At 46.7% G+C, this 19,096-nt stretch overlaps 1 protein-coding gene across 6 annotated transcripts in view; it reads right to left on the reverse strand.

Annotated features, from left to right (window-relative positions):
• Positions 1-2,064: 2,064 nt before the first annotated feature.
• LAMA3 (laminin subunit alpha 3) overlaps positions 2,065-19,096 on the reverse strand; it is a 216,759-nt gene continuing 199,727 nt past the window's right edge. For 2 of the 6 annotated variants that reach the window (XM_057698305.1, XM_057698304.1), the window contains exons 67-74: positions 16,069-16,238; positions 11,779-11,962; positions 9,819-9,959; positions 7,562-7,721; positions 7,316-7,446; positions 5,455-5,548; positions 4,094-4,213; positions 2,066-3,328 (exon numbers count right to left, since the gene is read on the reverse strand). In XM_057698305.1, coding sequence (XP_057554288.1) covers positions 3,183-3,328; positions 4,094-4,213; positions 5,455-5,548; positions 7,316-7,446; positions 7,562-7,721; positions 9,819-9,959; positions 11,779-11,962; positions 16,069-16,238 — 1,146 coding nt within the window. In that variant the 3' untranslated portion in view covers positions 2,066-3,182. Of the gene's footprint in view, positions 3,329-4,093; positions 4,214-5,454; positions 5,549-7,315; positions 7,447-7,561; positions 7,722-9,818; positions 9,960-11,778; positions 11,963-16,068; positions 16,239-19,096 lie in introns of all 6 variants that reach the window. The other 4 variants (XM_057698310.1, XM_057698306.1, XM_057698307.1 and 1 more) reach the window with 4 other exon arrangements.

The raw sequence follows: 19,096 nt of genomic DNA on the forward strand, positions 1-19,096 counted from the left end.
AATTGAATAACAGACATATAACCAAATTGAAACAGAATTCTGAGTGATGAGATTATGGGTAATTTTTATACTTTTCTATAATGAACGTTTATACCATTTGTATTCAATACAATACTGTTATTTGAGAATGGTTCCACTCATATGCTGGCTTTAAGTTCTCATTCCTGAGAGAGAATCTGGCCTTTCTGGGGCTAGCACAGACCCACCCAAAGTTGGAATTCGTAAAAAGAGAACTGGGGAGCTGAGAGGGAAGTGAATGTGGTAGGGTGTGGGAAGACATTCGGGAACCTTTTTGAAACCTTGAAAATGTTGAAGTATGTGGGCCGAGCGATGGGATTCAGAATGTCCTGCTTGAGCAGTGGAGGAGCTGAGGGTGCGGGGTGTGGAGACTAATATCACCCTGTTTGGTCCTGGGGGATGGCTGGTTAGCCAAAGACGGGTAAGATTCCTCAGAGGAGGAACAACCTAAGACAGGCACAGCCGCAGAGGGGCCAACAGGGGTGGTGCATAGAGCCTTCCTTATATCACCGTGTTTGGCCCTGGAGGATGACTGGTTAGCCAGAGACGGGTAAGATTCCTCAAGGGAGGAACAACCTAAGACAGGCACAGTCGCAGAGGGGCCAACACGGGTGGGGCACAGACCCCCAATATCTGAGAGAGGTCTCCTGCCCCCAGGGCTGTTTTGCTCTCCACACCCAGCTCAAATCCACACCTGCTCAGCTCGGACCCAGGAGGCAAACAAGGATCATTGCCCCAGACATGTGAGGCCTTTGATTGTTTATGAGTGTAACCTGAGAATGTTAGCCCACGAACTCAATAAAAGCAACCTGGGATGAGTCAGCAGGGCTCTTGATCCTAGAGGTCTTGAGTCCCCCGGTCCCATCTTTCTCTTCAGTCTGTGTCTGTGTCTTCTTCAAGCTTGCGGCACCCGTCACTCACCTCGAGTCGCCGAGCTGGTCTCGGCAGTACGGAGGGCCGAAGTTAGGATTGGGGTTCTTTGCAGGGCAGCACTGGACAGGGTGTGAGGGGGCGGGGTGAGAAATGAACTGAGTCAAAGTTCTCTGTGCAGAAATGAGGTTACTTCCTTTCTGGGAGGATGGGAAGGTCAGCATGTCCTGCCCAGGGCTGCTGTCCTCTGACAGGGGTTATCATCAGTGCAGCAAAACCCCAACCACCCCATGTCCTGAGGAATGAGGTCAAGAAGTGCCCTGGTGGGGGTGAGGGCTGTGTGCGAAGGAGGCAGCCCATGAAGGCACGTGATTGCTCCACAGTCACTGGGTGCCCCTGAAGTGAACGTCACCTGGGGAGACGTGAGCTGCTTTTCTCACCATCCAGGCCCCACTCACCTGGACCAGAATGACACCAGCTGTGGACCCATAATGAACAGGTCAGGGTCAACGACCGGTGATCCTGCTGATCCCTGAGCCTCGCACCCCAAGGTCAGCCCAATTTGTGAGAGGCTGTGAGCCAGGAGGGTGATAACAGTGATGATGTGGCACTTTACAGTTTACACATAATTCCCGTGATGGCCCAGGTGACGAGCTGTAGCATTCCTTTCAGAGAACACACATTTACAATCTGAGAAGAGCCACGCCGAGGGCTTTGGGTCTCTAACTCCATCTGTGACACCCTCTGCTGCCTTCTGGTGGCTGGGATTGTATTCAGCAAACGCAGATGGACAGTTGTTCTTCCAGCTACTACAAAATGGAGGGAAAAGCAGTGGTATTAATGAAGACTTAACTGCCCCTTTAAAATGAATCTAGGAAGTACTAATGAATAACTTTGTAGATTCACTTAGGTCAACACCAGGAACCCAGAAGAGAGAATCAGCCTTTTATTTGTAGACCTGCCAAAGGAAGGTGAAATAGATGTTCTTCACGTAGACTCAGTGTCTAGGTGGTCATCACCTGGTGGAGTTTTCATTTGAAAAATCAATCTTTTTTAGAAAGCACATGACTTAAGGTCATGAAATTCAACCTCTGACCCAGCATAGCACCCCTAAAGCTCACCAGGCAGCCTCTGTTAAATACCTCCTGTGATGGGCACCTTGCTGCCTCTCCAGGAAAATGTCTCCTGTTTGCATAGGTATGGTGAGTAGAAAGCATGCCCACGGGACTGCAGTGTGAGGGTCACGACAGAGCACTGGGTTGAAGGGAATGTGCCTCAGTTTCAGAGGTGGAGGGCAGGTGGCTGCAGGATACCACATAGGATCACTATACCCAAATTTTAGAATTATTTTAATCCTGATGGGCAAACACTATGGAGGAGATACAGAAATGCCTGCATAGCCTTCTTCGTTAGTGAGAGTGGTGCTGGGTAATAATATTGGTCTAGTACATGGTCCATTGTTTTGTAGATAAAACTAGATTCCTATTTCCCATTGACATCTGTTAGCTTCTCATGCAAAACTTTAATTATATGCACAGTACATTCATCTCAGCTCCTCTACTAGACAGTTTTGCCCTCAAGGAATTGATAATCATAATCTAGACTTGGTTTAGAGCAGACTGTACGTGGGAAGCCAGGCGGAGTTACAGGTTCATGAATTCAGTTTGTTACTTACTATTTTATGAATATTGTGTATCTCCCCGTTTGGACTGCATATTCCTTCAAGGCAGTAATTACTCCTCATACCTGACTGTAGATCCAACACTGAGCACACACAGTACCTCATCAGTATGTGCTTGGTAATTATTTGTAGAAAACTGTAGCACACTGAACAGGTGCTGAAGAATTAATACAATTAAAAATGACCATCAAGCCAATCGTTTTATGCTAATAAAACATCATAATTTAAAGAGTACACTGAATTTATTTAACCCCATAAATTATAACATCTTAACACATGTAACGGTTTTGTATTTTTAAAGTGCTTTGAAAGATATTTATTTATTTTTAACAAGTGGAAAATAATGTTCTTTAAAAGGCATTGAACATTTAGTGGAAAATGACATTACCAGAAGCATGTAACGATTTGTTCATACTCTTTAAGAAACGGGATTTTTATGTAGCACTGAATGCCAAAATGATGGGTATGTGTGGTTGGAATTAAAAATGAGATTTGCTAATAAACCTATCCGATGGTGTCTTAAGTCAAGAACGACCTTGAGAGGGTCAGAGGAGGGCCGTTGGGTAAGCAGTGCTTCTGGAGGTGAACTTTGTTGCCATGTGATAGGTTTGAGTTAGTGGTCAGGACAGCCATTCAGACTGACAGTCCCCTGGACTTCCGCAGCTTCAGTGACAGGGACAGGAATGTGGTTGACTTGAATATTCTTCAGGCAGCCAAAAAAGGATTTCCACACGGGAAGCTTCAGGGTTTTCAAATTCTCTGAAAGACAAAAGGAGAGGCATTGGATGGTTCATTCACACTGACAAAGTGAATGCACTCCGTTCAGAAACAGTCTTATTAGAGCTAAAGGGACCCAGGCTCTCAGACCACCTAGTCCTCTCCTGTTCTACACAGGCACCCAACACAGCCCCTGCTGTGACAGATCAGCCACAAGGCTACTCTTCACATCCTTCAAAGAAGGAGATTCCACAGCCTGAATCAATAGACAATGACTCCACTCTAGTGCTTTTCATGGTCATGGAAGGCCTATAAAATTAACAACCAGACCATTTGGAGGGACATAAAACACTGAAGGCTGACAAGGCTCTTTCCAGGCAAAATTCCAATCTTGAACTTGACTCCACCTCAACCTGCCTGATTCCCCCATTCTGGCCCCAGAAAGCTTAGTAACTCACCAAAACTAAGTGCCTGGAGGGGAGAGACCAGTTTCTCAGGCCCCTTTCTTATTCTTTATGAGATCAGCCTTCCAGGTTCATGCAGCCTCTTAAGAGAGGCTTATAAATTATAGGCGTGGGTCAAGAGCAGGCAGCAGCCACGTGGCCTGGGCTGCTGGGAAACAGCCCATTGCTAGCAATCAGGTTCTCCCACAAGCTGGACATAGAGTCTCACTGTGTGCATGGTCCAGCCAATGGCCGCCCTGCTGATAACCCAGCCACTCCGATGCCCCCGCCCATGGGTGAAGATGGAGATGTTAAGAGTCACATGGGACAACCTGGGTGTGGGAGAAGTCCGCGCAGGCGTTACCTGGGACACCTCCAATGTGCAGAAGCTCCAGCGTGTGGGCAGGTGGGAAGGGGTGCTGTCCGGCGGTGTAGCTATCATCTGCGTCCAGTTTCAGGTGCAGGATGTGCTGTTTTATGGTGACTGCAGGGAAAGAAAGCGGGTCAGGTCTACCACCTGAGAGCCCTGCCCACTGCGTAATGTCTACACCATGTGTCACCACTGGCTTCTTTCTAAGTCACTCCTGTGGGACCTGAGGGAGCGCTACTCGCGGGAATTCCGTCAACCTAAACACAAATTCAACTAATTTCTCACCACCAGGTGCTGTTTAGGTGCTTCCACATATCTTACAGAATTTAATCCTTAAAATGAATCTGTGAGGAAGATATTATCACTCTGGTTTCCTGGATAAGAGACTGTGACCCTCAATCAAGTGAGGAGCCTGGCAAGATGACTTGGTTATAAATTGAACGAGTTGGGATTCAAGCCCTGGTTTCCTGTCTCCAGAGGCGAGTGCTTATTTCACATGATCTCTGGTTCTTTCCAAGAAGACACTGACTGACTTCTGAAAACTGACTCCAAAGACAGTGGCTTTTGACTCTCCAAATAAAATTCCTCCCACATTAAAAACCTTAACCACCTGCAATGTAGTTAGCTTTCAAATTAGCCAAGAAAAGACTACTTTTTTAATAAAAAATATTTTAGCGAATACAGGCTAATATATCTCCAAACTAATATGCACAAAAAGTTATTCATAAAATAGCAGATTCGATTTGAGAGGCTACGCCTGTTCTCCGTCAAGTGGTTTGTCTAAATCGTTTGCATTAATATTGAATGTTGCTGAAAAAAATAACCCAGCAATGAACTTTAACAACAGTAAAAGCAAACATTTACTGAGCACTTAGTACATACTGGACACTGCTAAGCACTTTACATGCCTTATCCCATTAATTTTCATAACCCTGGGAGGGGTACACTATTTTTATCTCCATTGTACAGATGAGAAAACTGAAGATAGAAATGAAGTAGCTTGCCCACGGTCTCACAGGTAAGGGCTGGGACTGAGATCTGACCTCTGTTCTTTTTGACTTCAGAGTCAAAATCTAAATCACAATGTTATGCTACCTTGGAAACAAACAGCTTATCAGTTTGCTGGGCTCAAAAAAAAAAAAAAAGTCTCAGTGTGTTATGTAGAACTGGAGACATGAATTGTATAAATACGACTGATGTTGAGAACAGACATGTTCCCAGCACCTTAACCTGGTGGGCTGACCCTGGTCAGATACTAATGAGTGGATGAACTGAGGCTGCATTTGGGATGTCCGAGTGCAGATGGGAAGAGAGACTGTTTCAGTCTGTGAACAATAGGCTACTGGATGTCATACCTGTCACCGAGTGCCATTGTCCGTCACACAGAGACTGCTTTGGTGTGACCGATGTCAGGATCCCACCTGCCTCACTGCCCACAGAGGCCGTGACCTGGAACACACACGCATTTTCCTATTCCCTTCAGGAAGGCAGGTGGAGCTCACTTCTTGCCATCTTCCCTTCCCAGCCCTTGCACCCTGACTGCCCAGGAGCACTTGAAATATTGGTACCCCCTCCTGCACCAGGTGACCCACGGGGCCAAGGCTTTGCAAGAATCTCTCTGCTGCATCCCTTCCAGGCAAGCGAGCTGCAAACCCAGGACCCGGCCTGAACTTGCTGCCAAAGGCAAGGAGGCTTTCCCGCCAACTCCCAGCCCCGCTCCCATCAGGCCCGACTCAAAGGTTACTGATAAGCATCAGCGATCTGCCTTAGTTATTAGTACATGACAGTAGCACTGTTTAGGAGGACATGTAAAATTTGGAAGGCAAAATCGTTGGCCGAGGGCTACACCCTGCTGCAGGGGCCAGCCAATTATAATAATTCCATGAACACAGGACTTATAGAGGGTCCTTGTCCAAGGAATTCAGCAAGCTAACCCATTGAGCTTGCACTGGGCACGTGTCAGGGGTCAGACACTCAACGTGCTATTGTGCAGAGTCCTGCATTCCCTCTTTGGGCCAGGATTCTCCAAGGGCTGAATCAAGGTCAGTGAAATGAGAGGACTAAAATAAGCATGTTGAGAAATAATTTACATCTAATTTGCATGTAGCTAGACAGGGCAGCCTCTTCTCAGGCAATTTTCAAGGTAAACAGTGTCACTGCTGTTAGGAAGGTTATCAGGTCTTGATTTCATTTTGTGGGGATTATTTCCTATCCAGAAGCTCTCACCAGAGATGCTCCCCAGCCCCTCCCCTGAAAAGCCAGGCTTGTCTGAACCACCATTAAGCACAGATCCTTGCTTTTCTGGTCTATGAGAGGCCTGCTCAGACTTAAAGCTGCAACTTAAAAAGTGTCCAAGAATTCTTGTTACTGTATTTTATCCTGAGAGTTTCCCCTCATGTTTAATAAACTGGAAGGATGGAGGTGAAAGAAAATAGCATATTATCAATCTTTGCCTTGAGGCCGTAACTAAGAGAGGCTTCCTGGAAGAGTTTGGTTTGAAAGAGATAAAAACGGGTAGTGAAAATAAGATATTGAGTAGGCCTGTGGGTAATGGGAAAGATGGAGCAGCAGAAGCACACACTGAAGAAGGAATCCGTGAAAAGCTAAAGGAAGGATGGCTGGAGACCCAGCAGCTGGCCTGGCTGTGGGGACCAGAAAGGCTGGTGAGCTGTGCAGAGAGGATAAGGGGAATCTGAAACCGCCCCAGAGGACACGGGGCCATGGGCACCGGTGTAACATGGTGTAGACGCTGGTGAGAAAATCCATCCCATGAGTTCTGGTCCTGCCCTTGTGAATCAAAGTAGAGACGTGACAGGGGTGAAAGGGCGGTGAGAAAAATGATCACTTATTGAGCACATGGCAGCTTCTCCTCTCTTGACAAAAGCCCTTAAATATAAGCCTCATTCTCCACATTTTAAAGATGAAGAAATTGAGTCTAAGAGCAGTTAAGTAACATCCCAAGGGCCTTGTAACTAAATGGTGGAGCTGGATTCAGCCCAGCTTGTTTGAATTTGCCCAATTTTAAAGGTGAAGAACAGAAAACATGAGGACCGAGTTATTTGCTAAAGGAAAAGGGTAAGTTAGCCCTGAAGTCAGGGCTCTCAAATACAAGATTCCACTCCCCACCACAACTTCACCTACCATGGTCTCCAGAAATGGAATCTGGTTCTAATATAAATCCACACACCCTTCCCATGTCATTAGACGGCTACGCACCTTTCCTGCCTCCATATAAACACATAAGTGCTCCCCGGGCTGACTTCCCACGTGAATTAGGATTCCAGTGAGACTTCTCGGGCGAATGCTGAAAACAAGCTTAAATTCTGGCCCCAGCAGCACAGAGTTAGCTTTCAAAACAAAAATAAACAAATAATAGTCCAAACATCATAATTCAAGACAAAGGATAAGAGTTCTTCAGAATCAAAGCTATAAAGACATAAGCTCTTCCAAACGGCTCCTTACCTAGGACGACATGACCTCCTTCTTGGGAGAAATAGATGCCTTTCTCCAAAGAGCCACCCAAGCAGGGAGACACCCCAAAGCTTGCAGAAGGGGTCTCCAGGGGTTTCAAATCCAACTGAAAGTTCCTCAGGCACCCCACAAAGCTGTTTTGGGGGAGACTCTGCAAGTAAGCAGAAGAGAAAGCAAACTGCATAACCCACAACTCCCAGAGATGCATGGGCAGTCAAGGTCAAGGGCAGGGGCAGTGTCCAAAAAAGGAGGGAGGAGGGGGGAGTCATCTCTCCTGCTTCCAAGAGTCAGGTGGGCCTGACTGGTCCATTCTGGCTTCCTCCACAGTGCCAGAAAACCTGGACACCAGGGGTCTGATAGGTGGATGAAGTCTGAAGGTGCCACCAAACCAAGTGGTGTGTGTGCAGAGGGCAGGGGTGATGGAGATGCTACCTAGTGCGGAAACAAGAATACGGAGGGTGACTTGACCCTGCGCCCCAGTCAGAGCTGCAACAGGGGAAATGTCCACCTTGCAGATCACAGGTCTCTTTGCCGGTACAAGATACTTCCTAGGGTTTCATGAGCCTGTGTGATAGCTTGATGCAGGGCAGCTGACTGAAAAAAGAGGCCAAAACATTCCCAAAATAATGAAGTGTAGAAAAGCTCCCTACATCACTGGGCCCAGCGTACCATCAACAGATCACGAATGTCATAGGGTTAAGATCAGACACCGGGTGCGGGATCACGGGGCTTGCAGGGAGCCCCCACGGCTGCCCAAAGCTGGCCTGGGACAAAGGCTCCTCACCTGGGGCCCAGGAATGAACTTCTGGGGTTCTCTGATCCCTTAAATTATAAACCAGATGTCTGCATTTTCCTGGGGAGAGGAGCTGTAATTTTCATGGAATCATAAATGACGGATGCAAGACGATAATTTTAAGTGAATCTGGTGGTATCACGGATACATGTGGTGTCGGTGTCAACAACAAAGTACTGATTGGGCCTCCTATGAAATGTTTAGTTTCTTCAGATTTGCCGTCGTGCACAACAGAGAGCCTGGATCTGACACCACGCTCAGACCCTCCAGGACAGGCCGTACCCTAACACGGAATCCCCAAAGACTGGCTGTGGGTTTCGGTATCTGAAGGCGGCCACTGGTTGACTGGATGCTGCCTGCCCTTTGCAAGGATATGGAGGGTGATGCAGCACTTCCTTCAGGTTGAAGGAAGGCTGCAAACAGGACCTTGCTTGTAAAGGATGTTGTAAACGGGCTGCTACCGGTTGTCTCAGATTTTAGGATGTTGAGTGTGACTTATCCAAGTCAAAAGAGCACTGAAATTGTGCCCCTGAATCATTACCCCATCCTGTGATGTCTCCAAGAGGGAAACAGGTACCAAGGTTACAGGAAAGCAAACACTGAGTATCCTCTTTAGCAATTAATATGTTATACAGTATATACGTATTAGATACCATAATACATATATTGCATCATGTTATATATTATTTATGATACATATATAAAAGTTATTATATACAGCAACATAAAACAGTACTTTGACTAGCTGTGGCTTTGGCCCAAACCCCAGCGCAAAACTCAAGTGGGCCAGGCTGAGCCTTTGTGCAGATGCCAAGGCCAAAGCCAGGTCAGCCTGACTGCCTAGAATCCATGCTGGCAGAGGTGACCTGCTTTGATCGTGTCCATTTCTGGCCCAGATTTGAGCCTCGGCCCTTCCACCCAGCTGCAAGCACACATCCCACCGGAATGGGCACCAGTGGAGGGGCAGCAGGGGCTGAGCGTCTGGCAGCACATCTGGCAGAGGACAGTTCCTGGGCCACAGCTGTTGACAGGCCATCTTCACTTTGTGGGCAAAAAAGGCAAATCTGGAAGAAGAGTGACGGGCGGGTTCGGCCACCCCCAGTAACCCAGGTGCAGTGAGCGCTCTGGCCCTGGCCGTGTGGAGGAGACAGGGGAAGAGGGCACTCATAGACCTCCACCCTGGGGCCACGGCCCCATCAGAGCCTTTGAACCTGACAAATCCAGGTACGCATCTCTCCTTCTTGGGGACAGACAGACTTTTGACTTTCCCCTTAGCCCAGATTTTCCCCAAGTTTGGTTCTTGAGATAATTTTCTTGTTGTCACCAAATAACATTAAAACAGATTCAGTTATGAAAATAATTCAAAGTATTTTGATATTCTTGAATATCTTATATAATTATAAAGCTTATGAGGTGACTTGTTCTTATGCATGACTCTGAAGCGTAACCACTTACCTTCGGCTTCCCTGATGGAGGCGATCCCAGGTAAACTGATGCTCTGAGGCTGACGGTGGAATTTCTGGGCAAACTTCCCTCCCGGGCCCTCAGACCATCCACAACCAAGCGCCCCTTTTCTCCATCTTGCCCAAATACCACCTTAAGGGGAAAGAAAATAAATTAATCATATCCTTACTTTTGACAACTGGCACTGTAGTTTATTAGTGGTCACAGGAAATTTAAAAAAAAAGGTTTTCATTCCCTTCAAGCAGCTTTGAAAAATCAAAGTTTTCTCCCTAATACTGTCACTGTCATCATCATTTTGTGAGATTATGTTAGACATTAAACAGAGTGAGCTTAAAATATGAACTAAAAAAAGATTTCTCCAAAGTGAACGAAAATATATAACTGACCTGGAAACTTATACAAAAGATAAATAAATGAGAGCCAAAGGACCACAAATAAACACACATCTATGCAACAAAGGGGAAGGAAAAGAGTGTGCAGAGCTGAGACAGGGGAAAGTCACGTGTTCTTCTGAGCAGGGGTCCTGGAGCGAGGGGCCAACGGCTCCTCCTCTTCTAACAAGAAGAGCAAGTGTTTTAGACACTTGGCTAAGAGTCAGGCTCCCTGGGGCTGGTGTGGACTCTGCCACCTCATGGCTATGAGACTATTCACTAGCTACTCCCCAGTGGAGATGCCCAGCTATGACATCTGGCCTCTACTGTCTACCGACCCCTGGGGCTTGAATGTCTGATAGGCGACTCAACCGCAGGATGTTGACAACAGATCTCCCACTCTTCCCCAGCCACACCCACCTCCTCCCCATCTTCTCCACCTCAGCAAAAGTTTCACTATTGACCCAACTGCTGGTCCAAAATCACACGACTTGATGTGGACTCCTCTCTTTCCATCAGCCAGCCCTCTTGGCTCTGCCTTCAGAACACATCCTGGGTTGTCCACTCTCTCCCCCTCTGCCTCGGCCTCTTGAACCAAAGGCAATAGCATCCATCTGGTCTACCTACTTTTGCTTTTACTCCCTTTTAGATGCTTCAGCTAAAGAGAGGTCTGAAAATATAAATCTGTTTGTGTAAAGCTCTGTTTTAGTTTTAGACTCTCCAAAAGCTTCAGGGAGACTCAGAATAAAATCCCAAATCCTCACCTTGGCCTTCAATGCTTAAATGACCTGGGTCTGCCTCACTCTTGAATTCCACTTCTTATCCTCTCTCTTCTGTTCATTCGGCTAATTCCTACCTCAGGGTCTTCGTACTTGCTGCTCCCTCTGCCTGAAACACCCTTCCTATAACTTCACGTGATTGTCACCTATTGGAGGAGGCCTTCTTCTACTGCCCTATTTAAAAGTCTCCCTACTTGAGAGACTTCCCAGTATGTGACATTATATTGGGGATTTTTTGTTTATATGCTTCAGGAGCTTATCACATATTTGTTAAATGACTGAGTGAGTGTAACTGGTCAAGTCACTTAAGTTTCCCGAGTTCCAATTCCCTCATCAGAAAAAATAAATAGGTCCCTTCTCGCCTTAAGCTGTATGTCTTTAACTCTGAGATGCCTTCAGGAAGGAGCTGAGATGCTAGGGATGTGGTCCTTACACCTGTGCTATAGAGAAGGCATTCCAGACTCACAGAGGGACCTGGAGACTAGAAATTGTCCTGACGGAGAGAAATGGTCCAGGGATCAAGCGTGGGAATAGGCAAGTGTAGTGGGGCAGCCCGGGGAGGCGTGCGGAGTGCTGAAAAGGCAGGGAGGAAAGCCCAGCTTGGCATTTAGGATGACACCAGCGCATGGTGCGTGCAGGAGTCTCTGGGGCTGAGATGCTGGGGTGCTCAGTGCCTCCGACCGCGTGAGCTCTCCCAGTGCTTGCGACCTCCTCCCAGAAAGAACACTGAGATTCCCATCTTCAGCTATTTAGCAGTGAGCTTGGCCCCAGCGGAGGTTCTAGGGCAGCCCCAGCTCTCACCGTGTGCCACTTCCCGTCACTGCACTTCTCTCTGCTTTTGAGCTTCAGTTTCTTCCCTTTCACCCCCAGTGCAAAGACCAGACGTCCTTTTGAAAGGTAAAGAGCCATAAAGGAGTTCTTAGTGCCCGCGTAAAACACAAGCCCTCTGGACGCCGTCGTCTGCACGTCCACGGCAAACTGTGACCTGTGGGGAAAAGAAAGAAAAAGGAGAAAAAGGAAAATAAGAGGTTTTTAGTGTTTCTCCAAATCTTGGAAGCCGGGAGAGAGAGGAGCAAAGCCCCACAACCTCATTGTGGAAATGAATGAACTAAGGCATGTATTGATTAAACAACCTGTCTCTTCGGGAATTTTTAAAAGCCATTGTATTTCAGCTGTTAAAAGTTTTGTTGTATAATTTCCTACTGTGTTTGGGAATAAGAGGAAGTTTTATGGCAAACTCAGCTAGTGGTGTAAGTCCCAGCAGGCGGCAAGAAGGAAGATGTCTTACTTAAAAAAAAATTCTACATTTAAAAAAATTATGGTAAACATAACATAAAGTTTACCATCTTAACCATTTTTAAGAGTACAGTCAGTAGTGTTCAGTACCTTCACATTGTGAATCTTTTCATCTTGCAAAACTGAAACTCTCTACACATTAAACGACAGCTCTGCATTCCCTCCTCCCCCCCTCAGCACCTGGAAACCATCATTCTACTTTCTGTCTCTATGAATTTGACTATTCTAGGTGCTTCAGAGAATATTTTTTGTGACTGGTTTATTTTTCTTTTTGTGACTGGTTTATTTCACTGAGCAGCCTCCATTTAAAAAAAATTTTTTTTAGGATTTTTTTTCTTGATGTGGACCATTTTTTAAAACTCTGTATTGAATTCGTTACAATTTGCTTCTGTTTTATGTTTTGGCTTTTTGGCTGCAAGGCATGTGGGATCTTAGCTCTCCAACCAGGGATCAAACCCATGCCCCCTGCATCGGAAGGTGAAGTCTTAACCACTGGACCGCCTGGGAAGTCCTGCAGCTTCCATTTTTAAACCCAGTGAATGTGCTTTCTATGTTGTATACATGCAGGGAAAGGAAAGTTATGAGGAGAAGTTGGGGTACTACTTGAATAACAAGGATTTGATTTAAGCATCAGGTAAGCATCGTCTTCCTGTAAGACATATTTAACACAGAGGCACAGAAGTCCAGATCCACCTTCTCCCACCTACCCTTACGTTTCTTGGACCTTAATACCTCACCTATGACGGAGCAGGAATTAAGCAAGCATCATGCAGTAAAAGCAGAGAGTGAAAGTTAATATTCCTTTGCATGATGGTTGCATACCATAGGCACGTGTGGCTAAGCAAGCTTTACTTTCTATGCAAACTCACATCTATCCATCCATTTATTCATTCATTAAACAAATATGTAACGAGTCGGTCATATACACAAGGCACCATGGTGGGCACTGGGAACGCAGCGATGGATGTTTCATTCTGTGAGAGGTTTACAGTGTGTCAGTGCCCTGAGGCGGTGCCTAAACGTGCACGGGGAAAAGCTGATGGGAGATATACATGTCAATAGGCTGTCATCAGGGACTTCCCTGGTGGTCCAGTGGTTAAGACTCTGAGCTACCACTGCAGGGGGCACGGGTTTGATCCCTGGTCGGGGAACTAAGATCCCGCATGCTGTGTGGCATGGCTGGGGAAAAAAAAAAATAGACTATTATTGCCCATTCCTCGTGGTTTGTGCGCAAGTACACAGCAGACAAGAGGGCAGGAACAGGATCTATCCCACTTAGAGCTGTATCCCCAGTGCATGGTACACAGTAGGCCTTCAGGAAATATTACTGAAATGTTACAGGAACTAAATGGCAAATGGAAAATACGGAAGCAGAATCAGGAACTAGAAGAAATAATTACACTGTTACGTCGCTTTGCTTTTTAACACTGTGAGGCTGAGCAAACAGGGAGATGCACTTTCATCCTTCAGATTTGCAAGTTTCCTTGAGGGTATAGTTCTTCAAAATGAAAATGAAATCTATATTTGTGAAATTAAACCGACCAGATGGTGACACGGCTCAGTATTTCTCTTGGTGTAGCTGTGTGTTAGTGCGGAGGTTTGGAGAACGAGGGTTAGCCAGTTTAAGGAGGATATTAGAACTCGCTACAGAATGAAAGTACTTTACATATGTGGGCTTGGTTATTAGACTTGACATTTGCTTTCCAGAATTATTTCTTTAAGCAATTTTCTTTCAGAAAAGACTCACTGACTAACACCCAAAAAAGATATCAGTAGCTTCAAATCCTGGCATTTGATACTGTAGCTACAAGTCTTCTTTGCTGGAGGATAGGAAAAGGCAGAGAACAAAGTAGCATTTTTATACATTGACGAAGAGGTTAAAATAGTGGTACAGGGTTTTAAAGCAGAGGCCAAAAGTTGCTAGAATAGAAACCACAATAACAGAATAGTCCAAATCTTGCAACATCCTGAAAATATACTCTGATTGTAATACCGGACGCTCAAATAATTTTAAAATTTGATTTACTAAGAATTTCCCCCCCACTTTCCTTATAAGAATGTTACCGTTTCCATTTATTATATATAATTCAGTGCTGGACCAGAAGATGCTGGGGTCGAATCATCAGAAGAATAGATAACTCACCCCAGTGAATGTGCTGAGAGACAAGATGTGAGAGAGAAAGGGGGCCGTGAAGGGAGCAAGGAGGGCAGAGCTGGTGGAACAGCCACAGAGCCAGGGGGGCCGGAGTGCAGCGAGGCCGGGAAAAGGACAGCGCAGGCGGCATCTGCAGGGAGACTGCTGTCATTACGGTCAGCTTGACCAAGAGAGCCGTGATGGGAGAGGAACAGACCCAGGAGGGGCTGAGAGCTGAGACGGTCACCACTTCTGCCGTCTGCCTGTCTCCCACTAGCACAGTTTTGGCAAATCAGGGATCCCCAGAATTTCCACAGTGGAGATGGGAGCTGCTGCCCAGGTGGTCTCCTTCAGAACTCGGCCCCTCCTCTTTCCGCCCTTCACACCTGCCTGTGAATCACACACTTGCTTACTGAGTGCGCCTCCCAGGGCCAGCTCATTACAAGTGATGACCTCTCCTCTCTGCAAGGAAAACACTGTCAACCCCATTTAACAGATGAGGACACTGAGGTTCAAAGAGATGTAGCAATTTGAGAAAACTTGTGAGACAGGCGTTATGATGCCAGGTTTATGGAGAGGAAGCTGAGGCTTAGAAAAGTTGAACAGCAGGCTATAGCAGCTGTGGCGCTGCCTCTCAGGAGACCCTGCTGTGGGGGGCACGGAGGCCTGGCAGCCCCCAGCTGTCACACTCTTGGAACTGCAGTGGCACGCAGGTGACTCCCAGCCAAGCACCGAGCTCAACAGCACAACTAGAGCCGGGCCAACACTGGACTCTTCTATGGGGTCATCTTTGCCCACCGGCCTGCCTGCCTTCCTTGGCGCTTCCCTGCTGTCTGAGGCTCTCTCCCCCACCACGCCTGCCCTCCCCTCTCCTTTCACAGGTCTCAGGCTTGGTCTCAGCTGGAGGGTCTCCCCGCCAGCTCCTGCTCCCCCTTTTATCTTCCGCAGGAACAGTAACTCTCTTGCACTTCTAATCCCATCTTGACATCTGCATCCCCAGAACCTGAACTGGCCTATGGCCTGAGGTCACGCAGCCAGCAAGTGGGTGAGCCAGTGGATTGAAAGCCAAGGTCTTAAAGCCAGGTCTTTTTGACCCCTGGGTCATTCTTCCTCGGTAGAGAAGTCATAAAGGCACCTTTTTATTTATGTCTCCTTCAAATCACATGAAAATGACAAGCCTTGTTTTTCTACTTTTTTTTTCATGACACAATTAATCTCTGCTCATTCCCTCTCCCCCCAAACAAGACACAACTTGTTAGCACAAAAAGTCCAAATGTATTCTCTAAAAATGATGGATCTGCATCGAGTCTTCCTAAAAGAATGATTTTCCTCTGACTGTCGAATGCAGGAGAAGAAAGGTGATTTATCATAAAAATAAATAGCAGCTTTGGAAAGAAATACCAGCGTTATTTTTAGAACACCGTCAATTCTAAAGCAGAGCTGAGCTGATTGTTTCAGCCTCCGAGCAGCAGGCATCACGTGTACCTCCCCGTTGCAGGGAGGAAGCAGGCTCTGCGTCCCGGGCAGGCCGGCACCTCTTTTCACAAACCTGGTAGTGCTCCCCGCTCATGAGTGACAGGTGCCTTGTGTCATGCCAGCTAGCTTGCCCTAGCGTAGAATCGTAAGTAGAGGTAGCTTAGGGCAGGAAAATGAAATAATACCTGCGTTTCAGCAACTCCTGGGGAAGCATGAATAGCAAGTGGCTGGTGGGACTGTCCCCAAACCTGAGGGCTCTGTGGCTGGCCTGGGCCCTGGGACGTGGTGGGCAAGACTGGGCATCTCCCCACACCTTCACGCTCCTTGGGGAGGCGGCTGGTGTGTCACGCAATGGCTGTGTGGGAGAGAAAAAAATCAGGACAGCTAATTATTAGGCGGAAGAGTGGAATATGCCTATTTTGCTAAGTGCCTTGCTCAGTGTTGACTTCTGATCCTAAGAGCTGAATTCAAGAGAGACGAATTCATCCCTGGGGAGGATGCATGTTATGCCCATCCTACACAGGTCTGCTGCTCGTGGGACCAGTGGATATCCACAGCACCTCCCCCGCCCCCATGGAGCTTCGGAAAAACCATCTGACCAGCAGCACAGCCAGCCAGTGGGACCTGGAGCCGCCAATCTGCCACCCTCCTTCCAGGCCATTCACTCAGGCTCTAGCAGCAGGGCTGTGAAAAGACCCAGAGAACAGGACACAGAAGGTGTGAGGGAACCACAGCCTGTCCCCACTTTCATCAGAGTTGACCCGCACACAGAAGTCTGTCCTCACCTGGATGATGTTTTGAACTTTTTAACAGCAACGAGTTTTAATGCAGAAAAACAACCATAATAAATCTCAAATGCGACTAGGAAAGTTGTTGCAAGGAACCGAGACTCGCCAGCCCTTCCCCTTCTTTCCTCCGCTGCACCGCCCAGATTTTGATGACTGGCCCACAGTGTCTCCCGGGGGCTCAGAGCTCAGCTGGGTTCTTCATTTGCAGAAGCCAGTGGTGGGAATTCACCCTGCTAGGCACTGGTTCAGGAATGAACATGTGACACCCTCCTGGCCAATGAGCCTTAAGCGGTGGTCAGAGAGCAGGGCCTCTAAGAAATGGTTCCTTCTAGAGGAGAGAGAAAGCTGCAGATGTGTGCTTCTGGTGCGGGCTTTGCTGCATGAGGAAATGCCCTGTCCGTAGCCCTAAGTGTGTGGGATGGAGCCAGGATGGCTGTGGGGAAGCAGAGCCCAGTTCCACGGGCCAGGCCTGCAGCACACCAATCCTTGAAATGTCCCTTCATGTGATACTACGGATCCCCGCAGAGGGTTAAGCCCTAGCAGCTGAAGTCTTCCTAACAGATTTAGATTCCTTCAGGATGAGGTTTTGCAACCCGACCAGATTCTTGGATATGATGCTTGGAATACAGAATTAATACCAGTTATTTGCTGAGTGGAGATGTTCCATCACCAGAAAGTTAAGTGAATTGCTTAAAATCACAGCCAGACCTGGGTCCTCCAGGAGCTTCCTGCTGGGGACTCACACCAGCAAGGCCCGCGCCCTCCCTGAAAGATTCTTGTGTGTCAGCAGCAGTAACATCAAGATGAACACTTTTCATAGATACCCTTTGCACCACCTCTTAACGGCACCATCATCCTTCAAGGCACCCAGGCCTCACAACTTGGTCATCACGGACACCCGCCTCCTTGGCCTCTTTTAAGCACTCTGTTTCCAGGTCCTACTGTTCATCTCTGGGACATATTTTGTTTCCACTCCTTCCCTTTCACTCCCAGTCCCTCTACCTGAAAGTCAAGCCGTTGACCCTCTTGCCTGGATCTTTCCAGTACTTTGCCAGTTTGACTCCATGTGTCTAGAACTTTCCTAGATCAAACTATTCCCCAGGCTGCTGCCAGTTTATTAATCTTTAAACACAGCTTAAAGCACTCTTTTCAATGGCTTCACAATGACTACAGAAAAATGTCAAAACTACATCAGGCTAAAAGAATGATACAAATGAACTTATCTACAAAACAGAAACAGACGCACAGACTCAGAAAACAAACTTACAGTCACCAAAGGGGAAAGGTGGTGGGAGGGAGAAATTAGGAGATTGGGATGAACATATACACACTACTGTACATAAAACAGATAAACAACAAGGACCTACTGTAGAGCACGGGGAACTCTACTCAATACTCTGTTATAACCTATATGGGAAAAGAATTTGAAAAAAGAATAGATACATGTATAACCAAATCACTTTGCTGTACACCTAAAACTAACATAACATTTTAAATCAACTATAGTCCAATATAAAATAAAAATTAAAAAAAAAACATATGGAGGGAATCTGGTGATGGGGATACATAATTTTAAAATTTATTTTTGAAACTTCTCAGAGTCTTAGTTATGTCAAAATAAAAAATTAAAATAAAAAAATACTACTTCCGGCCATCCAAGGCTTATCTAATCTGGCTCTAGCATGTGATTCTGAGCTTACCTCCCCCAGTCTCCTTTCTCCACCAAACTGTCCCTGTTCTCCAAGCTTCCCAAGCCCATAGAGGCCACATGTGAAGAGCACCCGTAACTATGAAGAGCACATTCTTTAGGATTCTACAGCCCTAAGTTTCAATTCCGACTCTACTGTTTACTTACTGGGTACTCTTGCAAAGTTGGCATTTTATTCTGCTCTCCTAGGGGTGTGGTGAGAACTGGGAGAGCGTGAAGACTTGTGAAGATCAGAGGGCATGCATGCAAAGCGTCTATACCTGCAAGTTCCACCACATCCTGCCTCCCAGCTCTGGGCCTCTACTCACGGAACAACAGCATTCACTCATCTAAATTCAACCCATACTCCAGTCCCAGTCTGTGCATCACCTCCTCCAGAGGAATCCCCCTGATCTCTGTGGCAGGAAGATGCCTGCCGTACCACTCCTGTAGCACATTTTGTCCCTTTCACTTAGGTTATTAGTGTGTATAATAAGAGTAATAGCTAATAGTTATTGCATGCCTACCACGTGCCACGCATTTTATGTTTATTACTTCATTGAACCCTCACAACACCATGAGATATTACTATTACATACCCTCATTTACGCTGTAGAAAATAGACCCACAGAGAGGTTAGGTAATTATTCAAGATGATAAGTGATAAAGCCGGATTCAAACTCAGGAAGTCTGACCCCAAAGTCCAGGACTTAACGACAAAACTTGGTTGCCTTGTCT

Source organism: Hippopotamus amphibius, chromosome 11 (assembly GCF_030028045.1).
Source record: "Hippopotamus amphibius kiboko isolate mHipAmp2 chromosome 11, mHipAmp2.hap2, whole genome shotgun sequence".
Classification (NCBI taxonomy): Eukaryota; Metazoa; Chordata; class Mammalia; order Artiodactyla; family Hippopotamidae; genus Hippopotamus; species Hippopotamus amphibius.